This window comes from Polypterus senegalus, chromosome 7, assembly GCF_016835505.1.
Source record: "Polypterus senegalus isolate Bchr_013 chromosome 7, ASM1683550v1, whole genome shotgun sequence".
Classification (NCBI taxonomy): domain Eukaryota; kingdom Metazoa; phylum Chordata; class Cladistia; order Polypteriformes; family Polypteridae; genus Polypterus; species Polypterus senegalus.
In genome coordinates this window covers 62504779-62523008 of record NC_053160.1, presented here as the reverse complement: position 1 = coordinate 62523008, position 18230 = coordinate 62504779, and the positions used below count along the sequence as shown (strand labels likewise).

General features: G+C 34.5%; 1 protein-coding gene across 9 annotated transcripts in view; it reads right to left on the bottom strand.

The window, feature by feature from the left end:
- The window catches only part of pde4d (phosphodiesterase 4D, cAMP-specific), a 1397741-nt gene that overhangs the window by 144629 nt on the left and 1234882 nt on the right, over window positions 1-18230 (bottom strand). For all 9 annotated transcript variants that reach the window (XM_039758727.1, XM_039758724.1, XM_039758725.1 and 6 more), the window contains one exon: window positions 2464-2500. In XM_039758727.1, the coding sequence (XP_039614661.1) occupies window positions 2464-2500 (37 nt within the window). The remainder of the gene's footprint in view (window positions 1-2463; window positions 2501-18230) is intronic.

Here is an 18230-nt window from a genome sequence, read left to right as displayed (position 1 = left end):
TTTAATGAGATGTGCATGCACCACCTTCCTTTGAGGAAGGGAGGCCTGAGTCTTACTAGTAAAATTGAAAATGGATTAGTTGTAACACCTCTAGTAGGGCTGGAACTCCAGGTAAATTGTATAAGATTGTTCAAAATTACTGCTTCATTTTGAAAGAGATTTACCACTACTATTGGAAATTCCACCCTAAGCGATACATTTGCAACTCCCACTAAACTTTCACCTCCAAGTTGCAGCCATGTTTGCCAGTACGGACTGGTGAATATTAGGGAATACATTTTCTAAAGTTGACAATATCATTTTTCTGCTCCATCACTAAGACCTACCAAAATAATTATTATTAATTAGCAAAATAATTAATAATAACAAAGTTAACAAACAGAGGAGAAGAAGAAGAAGTGTAGTGCTTGAGTTATTGACAAGGCTGGACTGTTATTAACATATTAGTTTTCATATCCTCATTTATAGTTGTGCACCAGATATTACATCCAGATCTGAACATTACATTTTTTTAACCTTAAAAAATTATGTATGATAGCATATACATGAAAATGCCAGTATCAAGTCTGCACATTCTCCCCAGGTCTAAATAGAGTTTTCCTGGGTATTCTGGTTTCAATCCCATACCCCAAAGACGTCTGAAACGGGTTAAGTGACAGCTGTAAGCTGGGTAAACTGGCCCTTTATCAGTGAGTGTGTGAATGTATGAATGTACCCTCAGATGAACCGATGCCCTGTTCAGGGCTGATTCCTGCCTTATGCCTGATGTTGATGGTCTAAGCCATGGCCCTATTTAAACTGTACTGGTTTCAGCTAATTGAATAATAGATGAATGGACAGTTCTGATTTGCCCTCTTTAAAGTCGCCTCATCAACCAGAATAATGCAGTATATGTGCAAACCAATAAAGTTAATAAAAAAACAATACTATACCCTCACAAAGCAATTCACATCATAATCAGACCAACAATATACAGTATGTTCAAAATGCAGTGTGAACTGGGGGATTAGTCAGTACCACATAAAAATGATATGTATGTCAGTAGTGTAAATCTGCTTACAGTGTAAGAAAAGAGATCAAAATAATGCACATATAAGATAACAGTGGGTGTTGCAGAAACCAATAAAACTCATGCACAAAACAATAATATAAAAGCAATTATATTCTGTACAGCTACAAACAAGTACAGTTCAAATAGAAACTAATGTACAGCATAGTTTTTGCAGGGACCAATATAGTCATATGTTTTAAATGTATTATAAGCACACTAAAGTTGTGTGAAACTTCTAATTTCTGTGTCTTTATTTTTATTTGGCCTTTCTTCATCCACTCCAATTGAACTCAACCAAAATTCATGATGAAAACTGAAGTTTTGACTAGTAAGAAATACTTTTCATAATATTGATAATTTCCTTTAGCCTTCAGGTGGTCAATCACAGGTTCCATCCTTTCCTTTCTGCTGAGAAAGGCAACAAATCAATGTGGTCCAAAAATTGGGGTAAACAGGCCAGTAAAGTGATGAATAGACTTTCCTTTTATCTTTATGTAGTGTGCACAGATGGAACTTTATTTGTTTCCAGGGGAAAATTTGGCTTTTTACAGAAGTTCTTTAAGTACATGCCCATCGAAGCCTCCTTTGTTTAACACAACTTTTTGAAAAATACATATTTGTATTTATAAAGAGTCTATGAATGTCCTTTTCATTTCTAGCCAGAGTTTGATTACTAGTGGATGTTTTGAGGCAGTTTTGGAGCTCTTTTGTCTCTAAGTTCAGAACATAACATTAGACTAGGTATCACCAGCTCCGATCCTGGAGGACCACAGTGGCTACAGGTTTTCATTCTAAACCTTTTTTTAATTAGTGACACTGATACTTGAGTAATGATTCATTCTTACACAACATCCAGGCTCACAGGTAGCCAGTGTTTAATTCAGTTGGATCAGTTACAAGGACAAGCCTGGATGGGATGTTAGTGTGTCACAGAGGATACTCTCACACACCATTTTCATTTGCTCTGCATTTGTCCTAATAATGAATTGAGGTATGAGAAGAAACTGGAGTACCTGGAGCAAACCTATGAGAGTGTAGGAAGAACTGGCAAACTCCACATTACTGGTGACCAAGCCAGGAATCAAGACCTAGCCTCCCAAGGTATAAAGGAGCATTAACCACTCGACAGCTCCTTAGGTACAATTTTTTTCAAATAAATATTTATTATATTCAATCAAAAAATAAGATGGTGATACAGTAAGTGCTGAATTGGGAGTTAGCTGTTATTGGTATTTGGTTGCGATAAAGCTAGCATATTTTATCATTGTCAATTTGATATTACAGACAATAGATGGGGGGAACTAGACAATCTAGGTCTCCACGTTTGGTATATTTGAGAATTAAATAAAGTACCAATTGTGTAAAATATGATTCACTACACTTTTTAAAATGCAGGATTCTTTGGCACCTACCTGTGCAAATGGTGTTACAATCAGGTCATCTCCATGACTGAAAAGAAAAAGCATAATTTAATGAAGCACCAAGAGTGTTGATAATATAAGACATGAAAAATTACTCTCTGGATCTCTGCTGAGATTCTCTATTATATTATATGTAACAATGCAAAAAACACTTATCTATAATAAACTTATACACAATAATATGTATAGTGTCTTTCATGATGATTTTTTTAAAAGTACAATTCTTATATATATAATATTAATATATATTTCCACAGTGCAAGCATTGGCAGTTGAAGAGAAAAGCTTGAACTTACACATGAGTCAGTGGGCACTGAAAATGAAACCTAGAGTGTTCCAAACCAATGCCATTGCTACTAGACTTTACATAGTATTTCATACATTACTTTGAGTAAACCCAACCTGAATATTTAAAGTGAAGAAAAAACACATTAATTTTGACTTAGCCTGATACCCTTTTGCAGCAGATGACACCATGTCCATAGAAGGAGGCTTTCTGACCTGCTTTCACCCATTGTGTGGAACAGATTTAACAAGAAGAGGATGTCTTAATGGAATGGATTTTCTTTCACCTTCAGTTTTATTTATTCTTATTAGAGCATTTCCACTTATGAGCCTATCTATGATTGCTACAGAATAATTAGAAAAAGAGCATAACATGATATAGAAGGAACACATAAAAGAACATAACATGGCAACCTACCATCTAGTACAAGCTTGCAAACAAACCCTAGCAGGACATGGGATCCAGGTAGGACCCAACCTTGGTACGGAATCAAGGTTCACTGCAAGAGTCAATCGCCTCCCACTAAAAATGGGACCAATTCAGAGTCTCCAGTTAAAGTGCAACATAATGTTGTGGTGAGGTAGTAGGTGCTATTTGACAGTAGGGACCTTTCTTCTGCTATATCTTTCTATAATTCTGCTAAATAATGGTATTGTCACTATTATCCTGTCTCTGCTTTCAATAAACATTTGTTCACTGAAAACAAGACATAATATTGAAAATCCATACAATATACACCTCATATATCATATACAATGAATTATCATATATGTATACAACAATTTTTTTCTAACCCTTCTTCCTTCATTTGTATAATAAGAACATCTCTTCACTAGCAATAAAGGCTTTTAATAAAATGGAGTATAGTTCTCCTTAATGGTTAACAGATTTACATTAACTCTTACTATACTTTTTTATTTGTGCTAAGTTTTCCAAGGTAAATATCTAAAATAGTCATCTACAGTATTATCTGCTTAATTCCACTTTAAGTTACAGCAGTTTCTGGATTTATTTCAGCTGCTATTGCCACACCGGAGGAATATGGAGTAGTAGTTAATCTGACAGCAAGACTTAAGACTGATGAAGTAAGTATACAAACATGCATGTACAGCAAAATGTGTACTACACTTAGGAGCTGTTTAATGAGTTACAGCAATGCTTTCGGCTACAATATGCTAACAATTCAGTAATATTTATTCTTCACCTAATAAAATCTCAGTGCTCTTACACAGATTTAAAAATATAATAGTTTAACAGTAAAGCATACATCCTCAAAAATACTGATATTTGTAAACACAAATATCTATCCATCCATTATCCAACCTGCTATATCCTAACTACAGGGTCATGGGGGTCTGCTGGAGCCAAGCCCAGCCAACATAGGGCGCAAGGCAGGTAGCCAGTCCACCGCAGGGCACACACAAAGCATACACTAGAGACAATTTAGGATCGCCAATGCACCTAACCTGCATGTTTTTGGACTGTGGGGGGAAACCGAAGTACCAGAAGGAAACCCATGCAGACACAGGGAGAACATGCATACTCCATGCAGAGAGAATCCGGGAAGCGAACCCGGGTCTCCTAACTGCGAGGCAGCAGTGCTACCCACTGCGCCACTGTGCCACCCCATCCATCCATCATTATCTTTTTAACATTAAAGAACACAAGAGCTTAGACCCTGGCAGCATTTCATGTAAAACAAGTACTAACACTCGATGAAGGACTGGCCCATCTTGGACCCACTCACACACACTCATACATTCACACCAGATCAACTTAGAGTTGCAAATTAAATAACATAAATGAATTTATTTGGCTTAAATCTAAATAAGCTACTGCTTGAAAAGTCATGCAAAGAAAATTATCTTTATGTATAATACGCTACCGTGGCTGTTCGTTTGTCTGTCCAGGATTTGAAATTACCTGTAATTCGCAAATCATATTAACCTGAAATTTGGTACACATATACTAGGTGACGTCTACTATCTGCTTTCGGGGTGTTGATTGACCTCCAAGGTTATTCCTTTTTTTATTTTTATTTTATTTTATTCTAGAATCAACTCTCGGCAGTGGCCAGCAGGGTGGCCGTGCGGCACATGCGTACGGGCACAGTTTTCTTCCCTACCACCTTCATATCTTAAATCATTCTTGAGGCAGATTGAAGACTTAAGTGCCAGCTTAAATGAAAAATTAAGGAAAATGTACTAAGTAATTACAACACAAACACTGAATTAATCAGTTTTAACACGAAAGAGGAGAAGAAGTGGGCCGCTAGGGTGGAGAAAAGAAGAGCTGCCCAGAAAACAGCTAGCCCATCAACCTCTGAGCAAACAAATGCTAAACTTACAGAGAAAGAGGCTGAAAACTATGAGTGCTCAAGTTATCGTGCAGCGCGCCATTACTGGTATTATATCCAGTAAGTTAATATTTAAAAGATATGGCTAGTTGATAATGAAGGAGAACAAAACCACAACTCCAATAAACAGCAGTTTTGGAGAAAAATAATTTCTAGGCCTGATCACTGACAACAGGCAAAGTCACATTTTTGATGGCCTAGTAAACTGTCCCTAACTCTCCCTGGTTTCACACATATATAAACACACTAATTTTATGTAATCAGTGTTTATTAACCATCACTTGTTCAACTTAAAATCAAAGAGAAAATAAGTTTTTACTTGGGTGCATTTCAGGAACTAACTCAGCTCAATGTGGGAAACTTTCAAGCTTATGCCCACACTCTCTCATACCGATATCTTTGAAGGGGAAAAAAAATGGAGTAGCCGGTTTGACTAAGTTGGTATGGTGAAAATATGCAAATTCCAAATAGACAGTGATCAAACCAGGATTTAAAATGAAACTTCAGGAGCAGTGCTAACTACTGTACCATTGTGCTACCACTGTGTCTTGCTTAAATATGGAGCTTATCAGTGCAACACTGGTAACAAAGCAAATCTCCACCTTCAAAAGAATGCTAATCCATAACATACAGAAACAAACTTAATTTAGAGCCACTAGCTGATCAAATAGCTTGTGTGAGGAAATCTAAGAGTTTAAAGGAGATCAACCCTCTAACCCAAAGCCATTTATTGTTTTTAAGATTAACACTGGATGGTACACAGTGTCTGATCAGCCACTGGCTCTAAGATTTTTGACCAAATGATGTAAGATTTTTAATTTTGAATTAAGTGAGCAATCATGGAAAAATGTAAGTACTACAGGATTTGAAACAAAAATGACACTTAATATAAATGAAAAACAAGTTATGTGGAACTCCACAAAGGTAGCTTTAACAAGTTTAATGTTTAAAATGCAATACTTTATCAGTCTTTCTGAGGTGTTCTGCTTCTTTAGCATCGGACTGATCGAGTTTCCTCATGTTTAGAATAACTAAATGTATTAATTTATTGTAATTGATATTTCCCTATCAATGTATTTTACTTTGGCTTTTGGACTAGCAGCTAACATATGATGAAAAAGGCCACTGTGTCAGTCCTGCTTACAAAGCCTAAACCCCTCTTACCTGTCAATCACTGAGATAGTATATCTGTTTTGAGTAATCTTAAACTAAGCTTGGAAGTCTCAAGATCTATTGGTATTTGTTTATATGGAAATATACATAAATAATACTTTAATATTGCAGTGTTCTTTTTAATTTTTTAACATATGCATTGTTCATTTACTGTCTTTGTAAAAAAAAGTATGTTGATTTTTACATTTAATAGCTAGTGGGGCAATTATACACTTTGCAGAACATTTCCTGAATCTATTGCTCAATCCTGCACAATAGCTTGAAGGAATTTTGCTTAATTCTTCTTTACAGAACTATTTAATCTCTGTGATATTATTAGCTGGCATCTCAGTTCATTCCACAACATTTTTAGTAAGTTAATGTCAGGACACTGGCTCAGCAATTCCTAGAAAAAATTTACTTCTGCCTTAGCCATTCACTTATAAATTTAAATTAATGTTTAAGATAGTTGTCATGCTGCCTGGTCCCTGTACATCTTCAGCTTTTTAACGGATATCTCAACATGATTATGTTGAATAACAGCACAATCTACTGTATAATTCTTTCTCTTAAGGGCTTGATTAGCCAAGGACTTGATTAGATACTGGAAAAAATTATTAGTTTATTACCAAGACTTGGCCAAATGGAAAGAAGGATACATAATATACTAAAATAGAAAGGTCTATCGCCAGTTTATATGTAACACATTTGTAATATGAATGCTGCTTGAATTTATTAATATGTTTGCATTTTAGGAGACACTATCTAATGTATAAATAGATGACACACTGGGGCTAGATGAAATCCCACTCAATCTTTTTTCAGTATTTCGTGACCAAGTGTCCATGTTCCTACTTCATTCTATCATCAGTAATATTTTCAAAATTCTAGCATCAATATAGCTATTATCATCCATCACTCTATTAGTTTTCTTAATCAGACTTTCAGATTAACATATTTTATTCAACTCACTGTTGTCTTTCACAAATATTTCAAAATTTTTTACAGTCAAAATAAACTATACAAAAAACACCCCACCCTTGTCTATGCTATTTCTGAATCCCCTTGCAAGGGAACTTTTCACTATTGACGCCATCATAAACTTTGTGTGTGCTATTTGACTTTATAATGCTCAATGCTCCCTCTGATCTCTCATATATATTGAATTTATGTACTGTATGTCTTTTGAATTTACAGTACCTGTGGTGTTAAAGCAAGCTGTCTAGAGTTAGCTCTACATCCACTGGGTCAGCAGGGGGAATTTGCTAACTTCCGTTATGTACCTGTTTATAAACAGCTCAGACATTTTTGTGATGAAGCTGGCGCCACTTTCTGCTTAACTTATTCTCTTATTTTTTTAAACAGGATTGCATTCTCACCCAAGACAGAGATAATGCTAGGATTTCTCAATCCAATTGACCATTTTAAAACAGATCATAACTCATTTCAGACAGTTGTGATTAAAACTCTTGATACTCTTCTCTTGGCTTTAGTTAGCTATTTTGAAATTCCCATACATTACAAGAAAAAATTTTCCCTAAAATCCTCCTCAGAGTTGCAGTTTTAAATTTCTTCTTGACTTAATTTATGCTATTCAGATATGAGTTCCAGCTAAAAGACCATAATTAAACATGCCAAAAGGAGTACCAGAAGCCTAGTTTTTTGGAACTCTTCTTTGAAAAGAGGCTGTCAAACTCTTCCCAGGAAATCATACAATGGGTGACATGTTTGAATCAGAACCCAAACGCACTTGACCTCTTTTCCTCTATTTATCTACACCCTAAGTGCTTTTATCCATTCACTTCACCTTCATTTAATCCTGATACTCTGTACAGTATATTCAATTCATTATAATAACTATTCATGGTGGCTCTAAATCCGTACTGACCCCTACTCTCTCTTCTGTTTCTTTTTCCGGTTTTCTGTGGTGGCGATCTGTGCCATCACCATCTAATCAAAGCACCGTGATGTCCTACATTGATGGATTAAAAGCCAGAAGTCTACATGACCATCATCATCAAGCCCTTCCAAGAGAACCCTAAATACAAAGAGGACTGTTTCATTTATGTTAGGTAGAATGCCCAGAGGGGGCTGGGCGGTCCCGTGGCCTGGAACCCCTGCAGATTTTATTTTTTCTCTCCAGCCGTCTGGAGTTTTTTTTTAGTTTTTTCTGTCCTCAGTGGCCATCGAACCTTACTCTTATTCTATGTTAATTAGTGTTGTCTTATTCTAATTCTTACTTTGTCATTTATTTCTCTTTTCTTTATCATGTAAAGCACTTTGAGCTACATTATTTGTATGAAAATGTGCTATATAAATAAATGTTGTTGTTGTTGTAGTGATGAATGCATCTTTCTTATGTATGCCTCTACATTATAACATGTAAAAGCTCATTTTCTGCAGACTATGTCTTACTATTCTAAATCTTCAAAGATTTTAAGGAATAATCCACCCAGCAATAACATTTTTATAAGTTATCTTCCCCATTTAGTTTGTAGTGATGTTCAAGAAAAATGTTAGTCTCATGTTTTCATACAGAATGGACATAACAAACTGTCTGTAGTGGCTAACAATGGACAACAGCAAACACTACCAACAAATCCATGAAAAAAATTGCACGCTACTTCTGTCACATAATCCACATATCAAGTCATCCAGTCATATGTTCACAACATCCAAAACACATGTGTTTTTACTAAAGTATTGCTTAGTAAACACTCTTGCGAATGAAAATGAAATATGCTCAGATGCATCCAGGCATTTGAACTGAAGACTCATTTACCCTTCTCATTTATTTGTCAGGAGTCAAGACCAGTAACAGCTTATTCTCTGGCTAACATTGCACTTCACGTGATGTCAACGTATAAACTTAAACAGAGAAACATTTTAAATTAAATATTAAAGTTAAAGAAAAGTGAATGAAAGCATTATCAGGAAGAGAAAATGCCTCATACTTGTGCATATCTGAGATGTTTCAACAAGCAGAAGGTCAATTCATTTGTGTAATTTCACAGACTGCTGCTAAATAAGCTCAAGGTACATCAGTGGTGGCTCACTCTAACTATAAATGTAATGATGAGAGGCAGGTCTACAATTTAAATGCTAATTAATGTCTGAGCATGTTCCATTTTGGTTTACTGGAGTGTTTTCAAGAGGTGATTTATTTAACCACATAATATATTGTGAGCATACAACTGAATGACTTGACATGAGAAATATGCAATATAAATAATATGAAATATTCTCATAGACCTTTTCAATGTCAAATCATATCATGTAAAATCTATTGTTGAATTCTGTTCTGTACTTGTAATATTTCTGTTGCACTATTAAATTGCATTGGGGATTACTTGTGTTCTGTTCTGTGTATTGTATTGTATTTACCCTCTTTTTTGCACCTACTGCACACCCAACCTACCAGAAAAGGCGTTCTTTTTAAACTGCCTTTCCCAAGGTTTCTTCCATTTTTTCCCTACAAGGGTTTTTTGGGAGTTTTTCCTTGTCTTCTTAGAGAGCCACGGCTCGGGGGCTGTCAAAACGCTGGGCCGTGTAAAGCCCATTATAGCACTCCTTGTGTTATTTTGGGCTATACAAAAATAAATTGTATTGTATTGTACAGGGGGTTCTCGGGTTACAACGTTTTGACATACAACATTTCGAGTTTACAACACTCACTCCCATAAAAACTTAAAAAAATTGAGACATGAGAAGGAATAAAGGTAAGCATTTTTTTTACACTCATTCTTTCTGTTACTACAGTACAGTGTACAGTACAGTATATTTATGTCCTTTTCTTTTTTCTCAGGCTTAGATTTTGTGTTTTTATGTTCTAGATTATGATTTAGCAAATGTGTTAAGATAGGAAAGTGACTTAGGCTAGGGTGTGTTTCGACTTACACAAAAATTCGGGTTACATCACTGTTGTAGGAATGGAACTGTGTCGTAACCCGAGGACCCCCTTTATTGTAATATTGTTTGCTGTTGTTCATTATTGGTCACCATACAAAAGACAGAAAGTAAATTTTACTCACTTTTCATTTTTCAAGAAGTTAATAAGTAATAGTCAAAAACACCTTTAAAAATTTTATATAGGAAGGCTTGGAAATCTTTTCCCATTATCAAGGCATGAAATCCTTGAAACTTTAGAGCAAACTGGAAGCATATTTTCTATGTTTCGAATTCAAACAGAAATAATTGATGAATGTTATCTAGTCAGATTCCTCAGTTGGGGATCCTTTACAATTTAAATTAAAGCTATGATTTTAAATTCAAATAATGGCAAAATCTATCAAAAGCAAACAGACTGATTAACTTTTGGAAGAGTAATGATATGCCATAGCCTGATGTCTTCCTTGTGCTAACAGAAGAATTTAAATAAATTATTAGTTAAATACTCTACATCCAGTTAAGGGATAGCAGCAGATGACTTGGGCAGTTAACATGTGAGGGAAGACTGCCAAGTGACATTACTCTGTATTGTTCGTATGGTATTCCATATTGGTTTTTCTTGGTGGTTATTAAACGTGCTCTGCAATTTTTGTGATGGACGATCATAAAGAACAGTGAGTCTATGTTAAATTTTGTTTTCTCTTAGGGAAAACAGCTGCTGAAACTGTAGTGATGCTTGAAACTGCTTTTAAAGAGGAAGCTTTAAGTAAAACACAGGTCTACGAGTGGTTTTCGCGTTTCAAGCTAGGGGAAATGTGACTTGAAGACCAATCAAGATCTGGCCAACCTTCCACAAACAGGAATGAAGAAATTCTTGAAAAAGTTCGCAATGCAATTTACAAAGATCGTCATTGGACTGTTGAAGAGATTTCTGAATTGACTTTTGTGTCTTGGAGTTCTTGCCACCTTCCCTACTTGCCTGATTTTGCTCTGTGTGACTTTTTATTATTTCCACATTAAGACCACAAAGGAAAGCGTTTTTGCACCTTGGAGGAAATCAAAGAAAAATCACTGCAGGCATTGGAAAACGTTCCTCTTCAGCAATTCCAAAAATGCTTCCCCCAGTGGGAAAACAGTTGGGACAAGTGTATTCATTCACATGGAGAGAACTTTGAAGGAGACTAAAGTTTCAGTAAGTAAAAATTATTAAAAAAATTTTCTTTTTCCAATTCCAGTTATTTTTGGGTACCCCCTCATATACTGTATAGACACAAGAATAAAAAGATCTGTATACTGCACTTGGTCTACACAGTACATAGTGGAGAAATTTTGGCTGCTCTGAAACCATTGTAATCCTATGAAAGCATTATGTTTTTATCCACAGCATAACACGCAACACACATATGCAGCAGGCTGTGTGTGTTATTGGTACACTGGAAAGATACCTTATCTGGTAAATGGAGCAGATTTTCTACTTTTAAGAATGATTTAAAGTTCTAGCTGACACTGGTGTGCTAATATTATCACTTTGCTTTAAGAGTTCACCTTGATGGCCTACCTCTAAGACAATGTCTAGAATGAGATGGTAAAACAGAGTTTAAGCCTAAGCATTGGCTACTGCCAAAAAGCTAACCACATTGAGGTAGTGGTTTTTCCTAGTTAATGTAGCAAGCATGATAAAAGAAATAACTGAGTGAAGCAATTGTAGGGAATGAAAACAAAAAGAAAAAATGACCGTATTATTTTCTATTCTCAATAATAACAAAATTGGCCAAGAAAATCTCTGGGAAATATGGACTGTTACTATATTATCTTTTATACATTTGTAGACATTTGAAACACACATAAATAATTTGAAATATTAGCAGATCAAGCAATCTCTATCATTTCTAGAATATTTCTGAATTTTACAAATAAATAATTATAGATCAGGGAACTAACTGGTTCTCCTATCAAATGACTTAATGGGAAATAGCAACTAAGTGTAACAGTAGTACTCTTTAGTAAATGAACACATATAAGGTGTACCCTAAATGTTCACTTAAAGGTCATAAAAAAACAAAAATGGACTCTTAGAATGTTGTTTGGCTAAGACACCTTTATATCAGTCAGGGACTTTGAAAATTGGCATTAGGCACTGATTTGGTATCAATCAGCTAACTATGTGCATTACTTTCAATTTCTTGATCACAGAAAGCTAATTTGTAACTAGAGAAGGGCAGGACAAATAGCTAGAAGATGGTGAGCAAAAAGGAACAGACTCAGAAGTTAGCACGACTTGGCACCAGGGATCCGTAAGCTATCTTGGGGTGTAATAAACCTGTCTGGCCGACCTTGGTATGACAATACACTTTGATAGTTAACAGCAACAAATCTGAAATTTGTCTCAAGATAGGCAAACTGTGTAATCAACAATTATTTCTCAACAAACTTCTCCAGAGACCAGAAGTTCCAAATGAAGGAAACACAATGTAAAGCTCAGCTTAGTATTAAGATGGTACTAAAGAAACTGTTAAGTCTCTCTTTATCTTTTCTGATGGCTTCACCCCTTTTACTTCCACCCATTTCTAATCATATTACCCTTCCTGTTTACTTCTTTACGCACCCGATGAAAGCCTAACAGTCAAAATGTTCTTTTTTTTTTTTACTTTTTCAGCATTTAAATAATCTATACTTGTTTTCTTCATTAACAGACTATTCCTAATGCAGTGTTTCTCTAGCTCCCACAATGACCGGGATACATTTTTGAGAAGTTGAGATTTGGTCTCCTTGAATTTTGTTGTACTTGCTTTGTTACACAGCATAAGTTGAGTATGAGTATTACATTAGATTTCCATTTATAATCATCCTGACATGTTCAATAGGACAACTGGAGTGTCCTATTGGACAAATGTTGTAGAGAGCGGTAGAGATTAACAAAGTTTTTCTTTTTTAGGCAAGCAGGAGAATTTTCAAAGTTTCTAGCATGGTTGTTGTACAGAATCTTTTGTCATTCACCATAGCACAGACAAACCTGAAATCAAACTGTAAAACACTATTTAAAGCCAGCAACATATTCCCTAATTAGTGTTATTAGTTTTATTTTATTTTCTTAACTGTTGTGTTTTTCTTTGTTTGGTTAAAGTTCAGATGCTTTGAATTTTGCTCAGTCTTATTTACAGCACATCACACACAATACAGTCCTAGCAAATTATTATGTTCTTATCCGTAAAATGTCAGCACCAAAATACTAAGCTAAGACAAAATAATGATTTGATGCTGTCATTGATAGAATGGAATAAATATAAACAATAGTAATAAAAATAAGTAACATACCGGAACAAAACCAAAATGTCAAAATAAATCAAGAAGTTCCTGGCACATGCACAATGCTACCTTTAATGTGTAATCTGTCACTTGCTGATGCAAGTAATGCTTTGTGAAGGTAAAGGCTCCCTCTTAAATGAAGGAGTACATGTAAACCTTGACATGTCTTATTGATGGTAAAAGTTAAATCTTGCTTAGAATATGCTGCTTTAATTATAGTAATTTATTTTAATTCAATTTAAAACGTGAAAATAAAGACATAAGATGAAAAGTGCACCTAATGGTTTTGCATCTGTGTGCACATCATCAAGTGCGAGGTTTTTAAAAAAAAAAGCGGCAAGTTGTTGGGTACTGATAAATTTTTATATTGAGCAAACACAAATATATTTTTATTTGTAAAAGTTAAGCAAATATTTTAATCATACGGTAAATGTAAATAGTGGGGAAATGCAATAACTGTGATTTAAATTAAGAAAAGAGACAATGTAAGTGTAGGAACTGGCATCTGATATAGATCTTGGTTAAAACAAATCAGGTCCAAACCTTGACTAAAGATTTTAAAAATGTCATTTTATAATGGCCATTTATTAATCAACAAGAAGTACCTTTTACTGGGTTGAAGCTTATCTATGATGAATTGCATGTACGACTAACATAAAGAACAAGAATTACATTATCACTCCCACTGCACAGAAATCAGTTGCAAGACAGAAATTTTTCAAACTTGATTAACCTACACACATCTTTGGGTAGGTCATGTAAACTAGAGAAAACAATCTTGAAAGAAGGCAATTAAGCATTACACACAGCCCTCCATTTTAAAATAAAGCTCCTGTCTTATTTGACCAGGGTGCAGCCAGATGTTATTTTATGTTTCTTCCTGCATAAAGAGTTATATACTAGGTGTTTTATTTGGACTCCTTAGTGGCTCTATTGATAAAATAAGGGTGATCACGCAAGGATCTCTTTCTGCCTACCTTGTATTTTTGATATAAAAAAAGTTTAAAACCAAAATCTTAAACTTTGTTTCTGAATTGAACCATAACATAATCTTATGATTTTTATTTTTAATAAAAGCAGATTTAGATTGTTTAAAAGCATCTGTTAACATATATCTCCCTCAGGGCTCTTTTAATAATAGTTTGTGCTTCCAAATGTCAATATCATTTTTAGTATCTCTCATATTTTGTACTGGTGGTATAGCCAGCTTTGTGTTATCAGTAAACATAATTGTACCTTTAGAATTATGAATACTGTTTTGATGATGGTACACACTTGTAGATTCCAAGTATGTACTTTACATGTAAAGAAAAGAAGATGTATACCTTTCAAGCACAGAGTACTAAGGTGTTGTACCGTTGTGTTAGCCATTGTGAATGTAGTGAAAAGTCAAGCAAAATGACACCTTACATATATGCAAGCTTTCACGGCATCTCAGGCCCCTTCTTCAGGCAAGACGTGATACAGAAACCGGAGTTCCTTGTGTTTATATACACACTAGGACAAGAGTTATCCAATAAAAGGTGTCATTTTGCTTCACTTTTCAAGCACAGAGAAAATGTCAAATTAATGTTTAATGGCCTGGACATTAGACATTATAGCAAGTGTTCATTAAAGTTTTGGATTCTTGTTATCTTTTTTTCTTGACAAACACAGCTAGATGAAATACTTTCAAAAATAAGATCATTGTATCCTGCCTGTTTTTATTTGCCTTAGCTTCCTGCAAAACTCAAAGTATTAAAGTGGCTCAGTGACCTTGTATCCTACCCTTGCCCCAAACAATGTCTCTAGATTTTCCCACTTAAGGAGATAAACAAATTCTAGTGAGAAAGGCCCTAGAGTTCCGAAATTGTCACAGTAACCTAATAACAAGCACAGCCCAGGCACCTCATCACAGATAAGACTTGGATCTGGAGTAATGTTTTAAAGAGAAAATGCAATACACTGTCTGTCACCAAGTGCTAACAACACTGTACGTGCACAAACGAATTTTAGAAGGTGACTTTCAAATAAGTAATGACTTTAACAGCCGAGTCTACTCAAATGTATATTGGATTTTTTAGAGAAGGCATGTGCTTAATATTATACTATTTTCCAACTTCATACAGGACTGCTATAGACCAAAACTTGAAATTATAGAGAATAGCTTCATACATTCTGTTAGTTCATAACTGAAAACTTTTTATTTTTGTTTTTTTTTCCCTTTTTTTTATTTTAGAAGCTAAGAGTCTTTTCTGGCATTCAGATATGACAAACTTTTTGTTGAGACATACTGTAACTGAATTCCATTCCATCTTGTAGTACATGATGTTCAGTGTTTTTCTTTAAAGGCATCCTGGAAGGTTTTCCATTTTAGATTCCCAGTCAAGGTCTTGATGCCCATGGTATCTGCTTGTTCTAATGCCATCTGAGTTTTTAATCAAAGGCCTTAAGAAGCTTCATGTTATAAGTTTCATAGTGTTCATAGTGTTTTCCCTAAGTTTCGTCATTTTAAATTTAAGTAATTTGTTATCAAACTGGTAGAAAACCGATGCCTGAAATTTGACAGAACCATTATACAGGCATTAGGTTATCTATCGTAGATTTAGTTTATTATACTTTACATCTTTTGCCTTTAATTCTTATTAGAAGACTCAATGTACTGTAACTTCACCACTGGCAACTGAACTTTTTCTGTTTTTTCTTCTTAAGTGAAATTGCACTTACAGTATAAGGCTGGTACGCTCTGCAGTAATAAAAATATACAATAGTGATAAAAAAATGAAATATAAAAACAAAAAATATTCTAACATAAACAGAAACATTATGAAATATATACAAAAACATACATACATATGCTATATACAAAGGAGTTAATGTCCAAATTCCTGTTCTATGTATTCCATATTCTAAAATATTATCCTTAGGTAAATGACACTTTCATCGGAATGAAAAATGTTTCAAAAGAAGTTGATTTTGCTTGGCAAACATATCCACTACAAGGAAGCCAACGTGCCAATGTGCAAAGAAAGAATAAAAGGTGTGAAAGGAAGAACTGTGCTTATTGAATACAATGTATTGTGCAGATAGTAGCATATAACTTGGTTCTGTTTATGTCACATACTAAAAAGTTAGGGAGATCAAGCACACAAAAATACACCAGTTGAAGATGGTTGGTTATTTTATTATAGCTCCTTCTTGTTTTTATAGATGTCACATGTGTACTTCTGGGGAAAAAATGAGCTGCATCACATATTTAAATGTAGCACATTTTTTTACCTTCAAAATTGCTCATCATCATCAGGAAGTTTTGTGGCATCTAGTTTTATACAGTGCATGTTGTGTGCAAAAGCCTATGCAATCAGTAATTTATATCAAATAAAATCAGAATCTTTATTTATTACAGGAAGCAAAATGATACTTACAGTAATTTGTGTTATTACAAAGAGACTTGTATGCTGCATGTAATTTAGCATCAATTCATTAGATGTGTAAGGCACCAGGATGTAATTGTTGTTAGACTTGCTTTCTCAAATCTCTGCGGTCCTTGATTCAAATTCCTCCATGTGCTGCATGGATCTTTTCCTGGTGTTCAGGTTATATCCCACATGCTCACAATGGATTTGTTGTGAGTTAGTGCACACCATGATAGAATGGCATACAGGAATAAGTAAGCTGTATAACTTTACATTTGCAAATGTAAGTATTATTTTGATTTATTCATGGATACCATATGTGTATTTATGTAAAGCTACATGTACCTGACTGATTCACTGACTGAACGACAAAAAATATTTTCAGACAACTAAGGCAAAACAATTTTCTTTAGCAAATTCATCTCATGGCTGAAAAAAATGTTAACTCAAAGAAAAGAAAAAATTGTGCAAACATGAAAAAAAATAAAACTGTGTTAATGGTTCACATTTAAAAGTTGGAATTAGGTACAGAATATTAGTTCTGATCTAAGGCTTTTACAGAATAGTGCAGAGTTGTGCATGCTTGTATCCTTTACATATGTATGTGTGTGTGTGTTATTTATGTTTTGAATACACATAAAAAGTAATTTCTTTGTGTTTGCGGATTAGCTACAACAAAATAATTAATAATTTCCCTAATTCCATTGGTATGGAATGCATCTGCAATCATGCAGTCAAGTCACAGCACTTGTGAGGGCAGCATACACAGAGGACACGGCAGGATTTCTACTACAGGAAACAGCATTGAAAGTTTTTGATCAAGATGATTAAAATCATTTCAAGCTTATTTAAACTTTCTATGAATTACAATTCTATATTGGCATAAGAGTCTAAAACAGAATTGTCTTATCATATTCTTCAATGCCAATTTCTATGAGTCATAGTCAAAGTTATGAATTAGTTTTTTCACTCAGTAATCAATTAATTCACTCACTTTACGCATTCTCAATAGTTTTGTTTCTCTCTACTATATTCTTAACAAAGGTGGCTTAGATATGTTGCATAATTTGCATTTTCTGAGCTACAAACCTCTGCATTTTTTAAAATGTATTAATTATTTGTCTTATAATGAGTGCCCACATCACTGAAAGTGTGTAACGCTGAGTGTAGCTTGGCATTGTAATCTTAGTAACCACATGCAGGTACTTAATGGAGTTGGTGTCCTATAATAAGTATTGTCTTGATGTGACAAAATGTTGTATGTAGTGTAATCAGTTATTTCTCTGGCAGTACACAACTTGCTCCATAGGTTTTCAAAACTAAAAAAAAAAAACACAGAATGCAATAGGCCAAAAACAGCCCAGGCCTGGTTAGT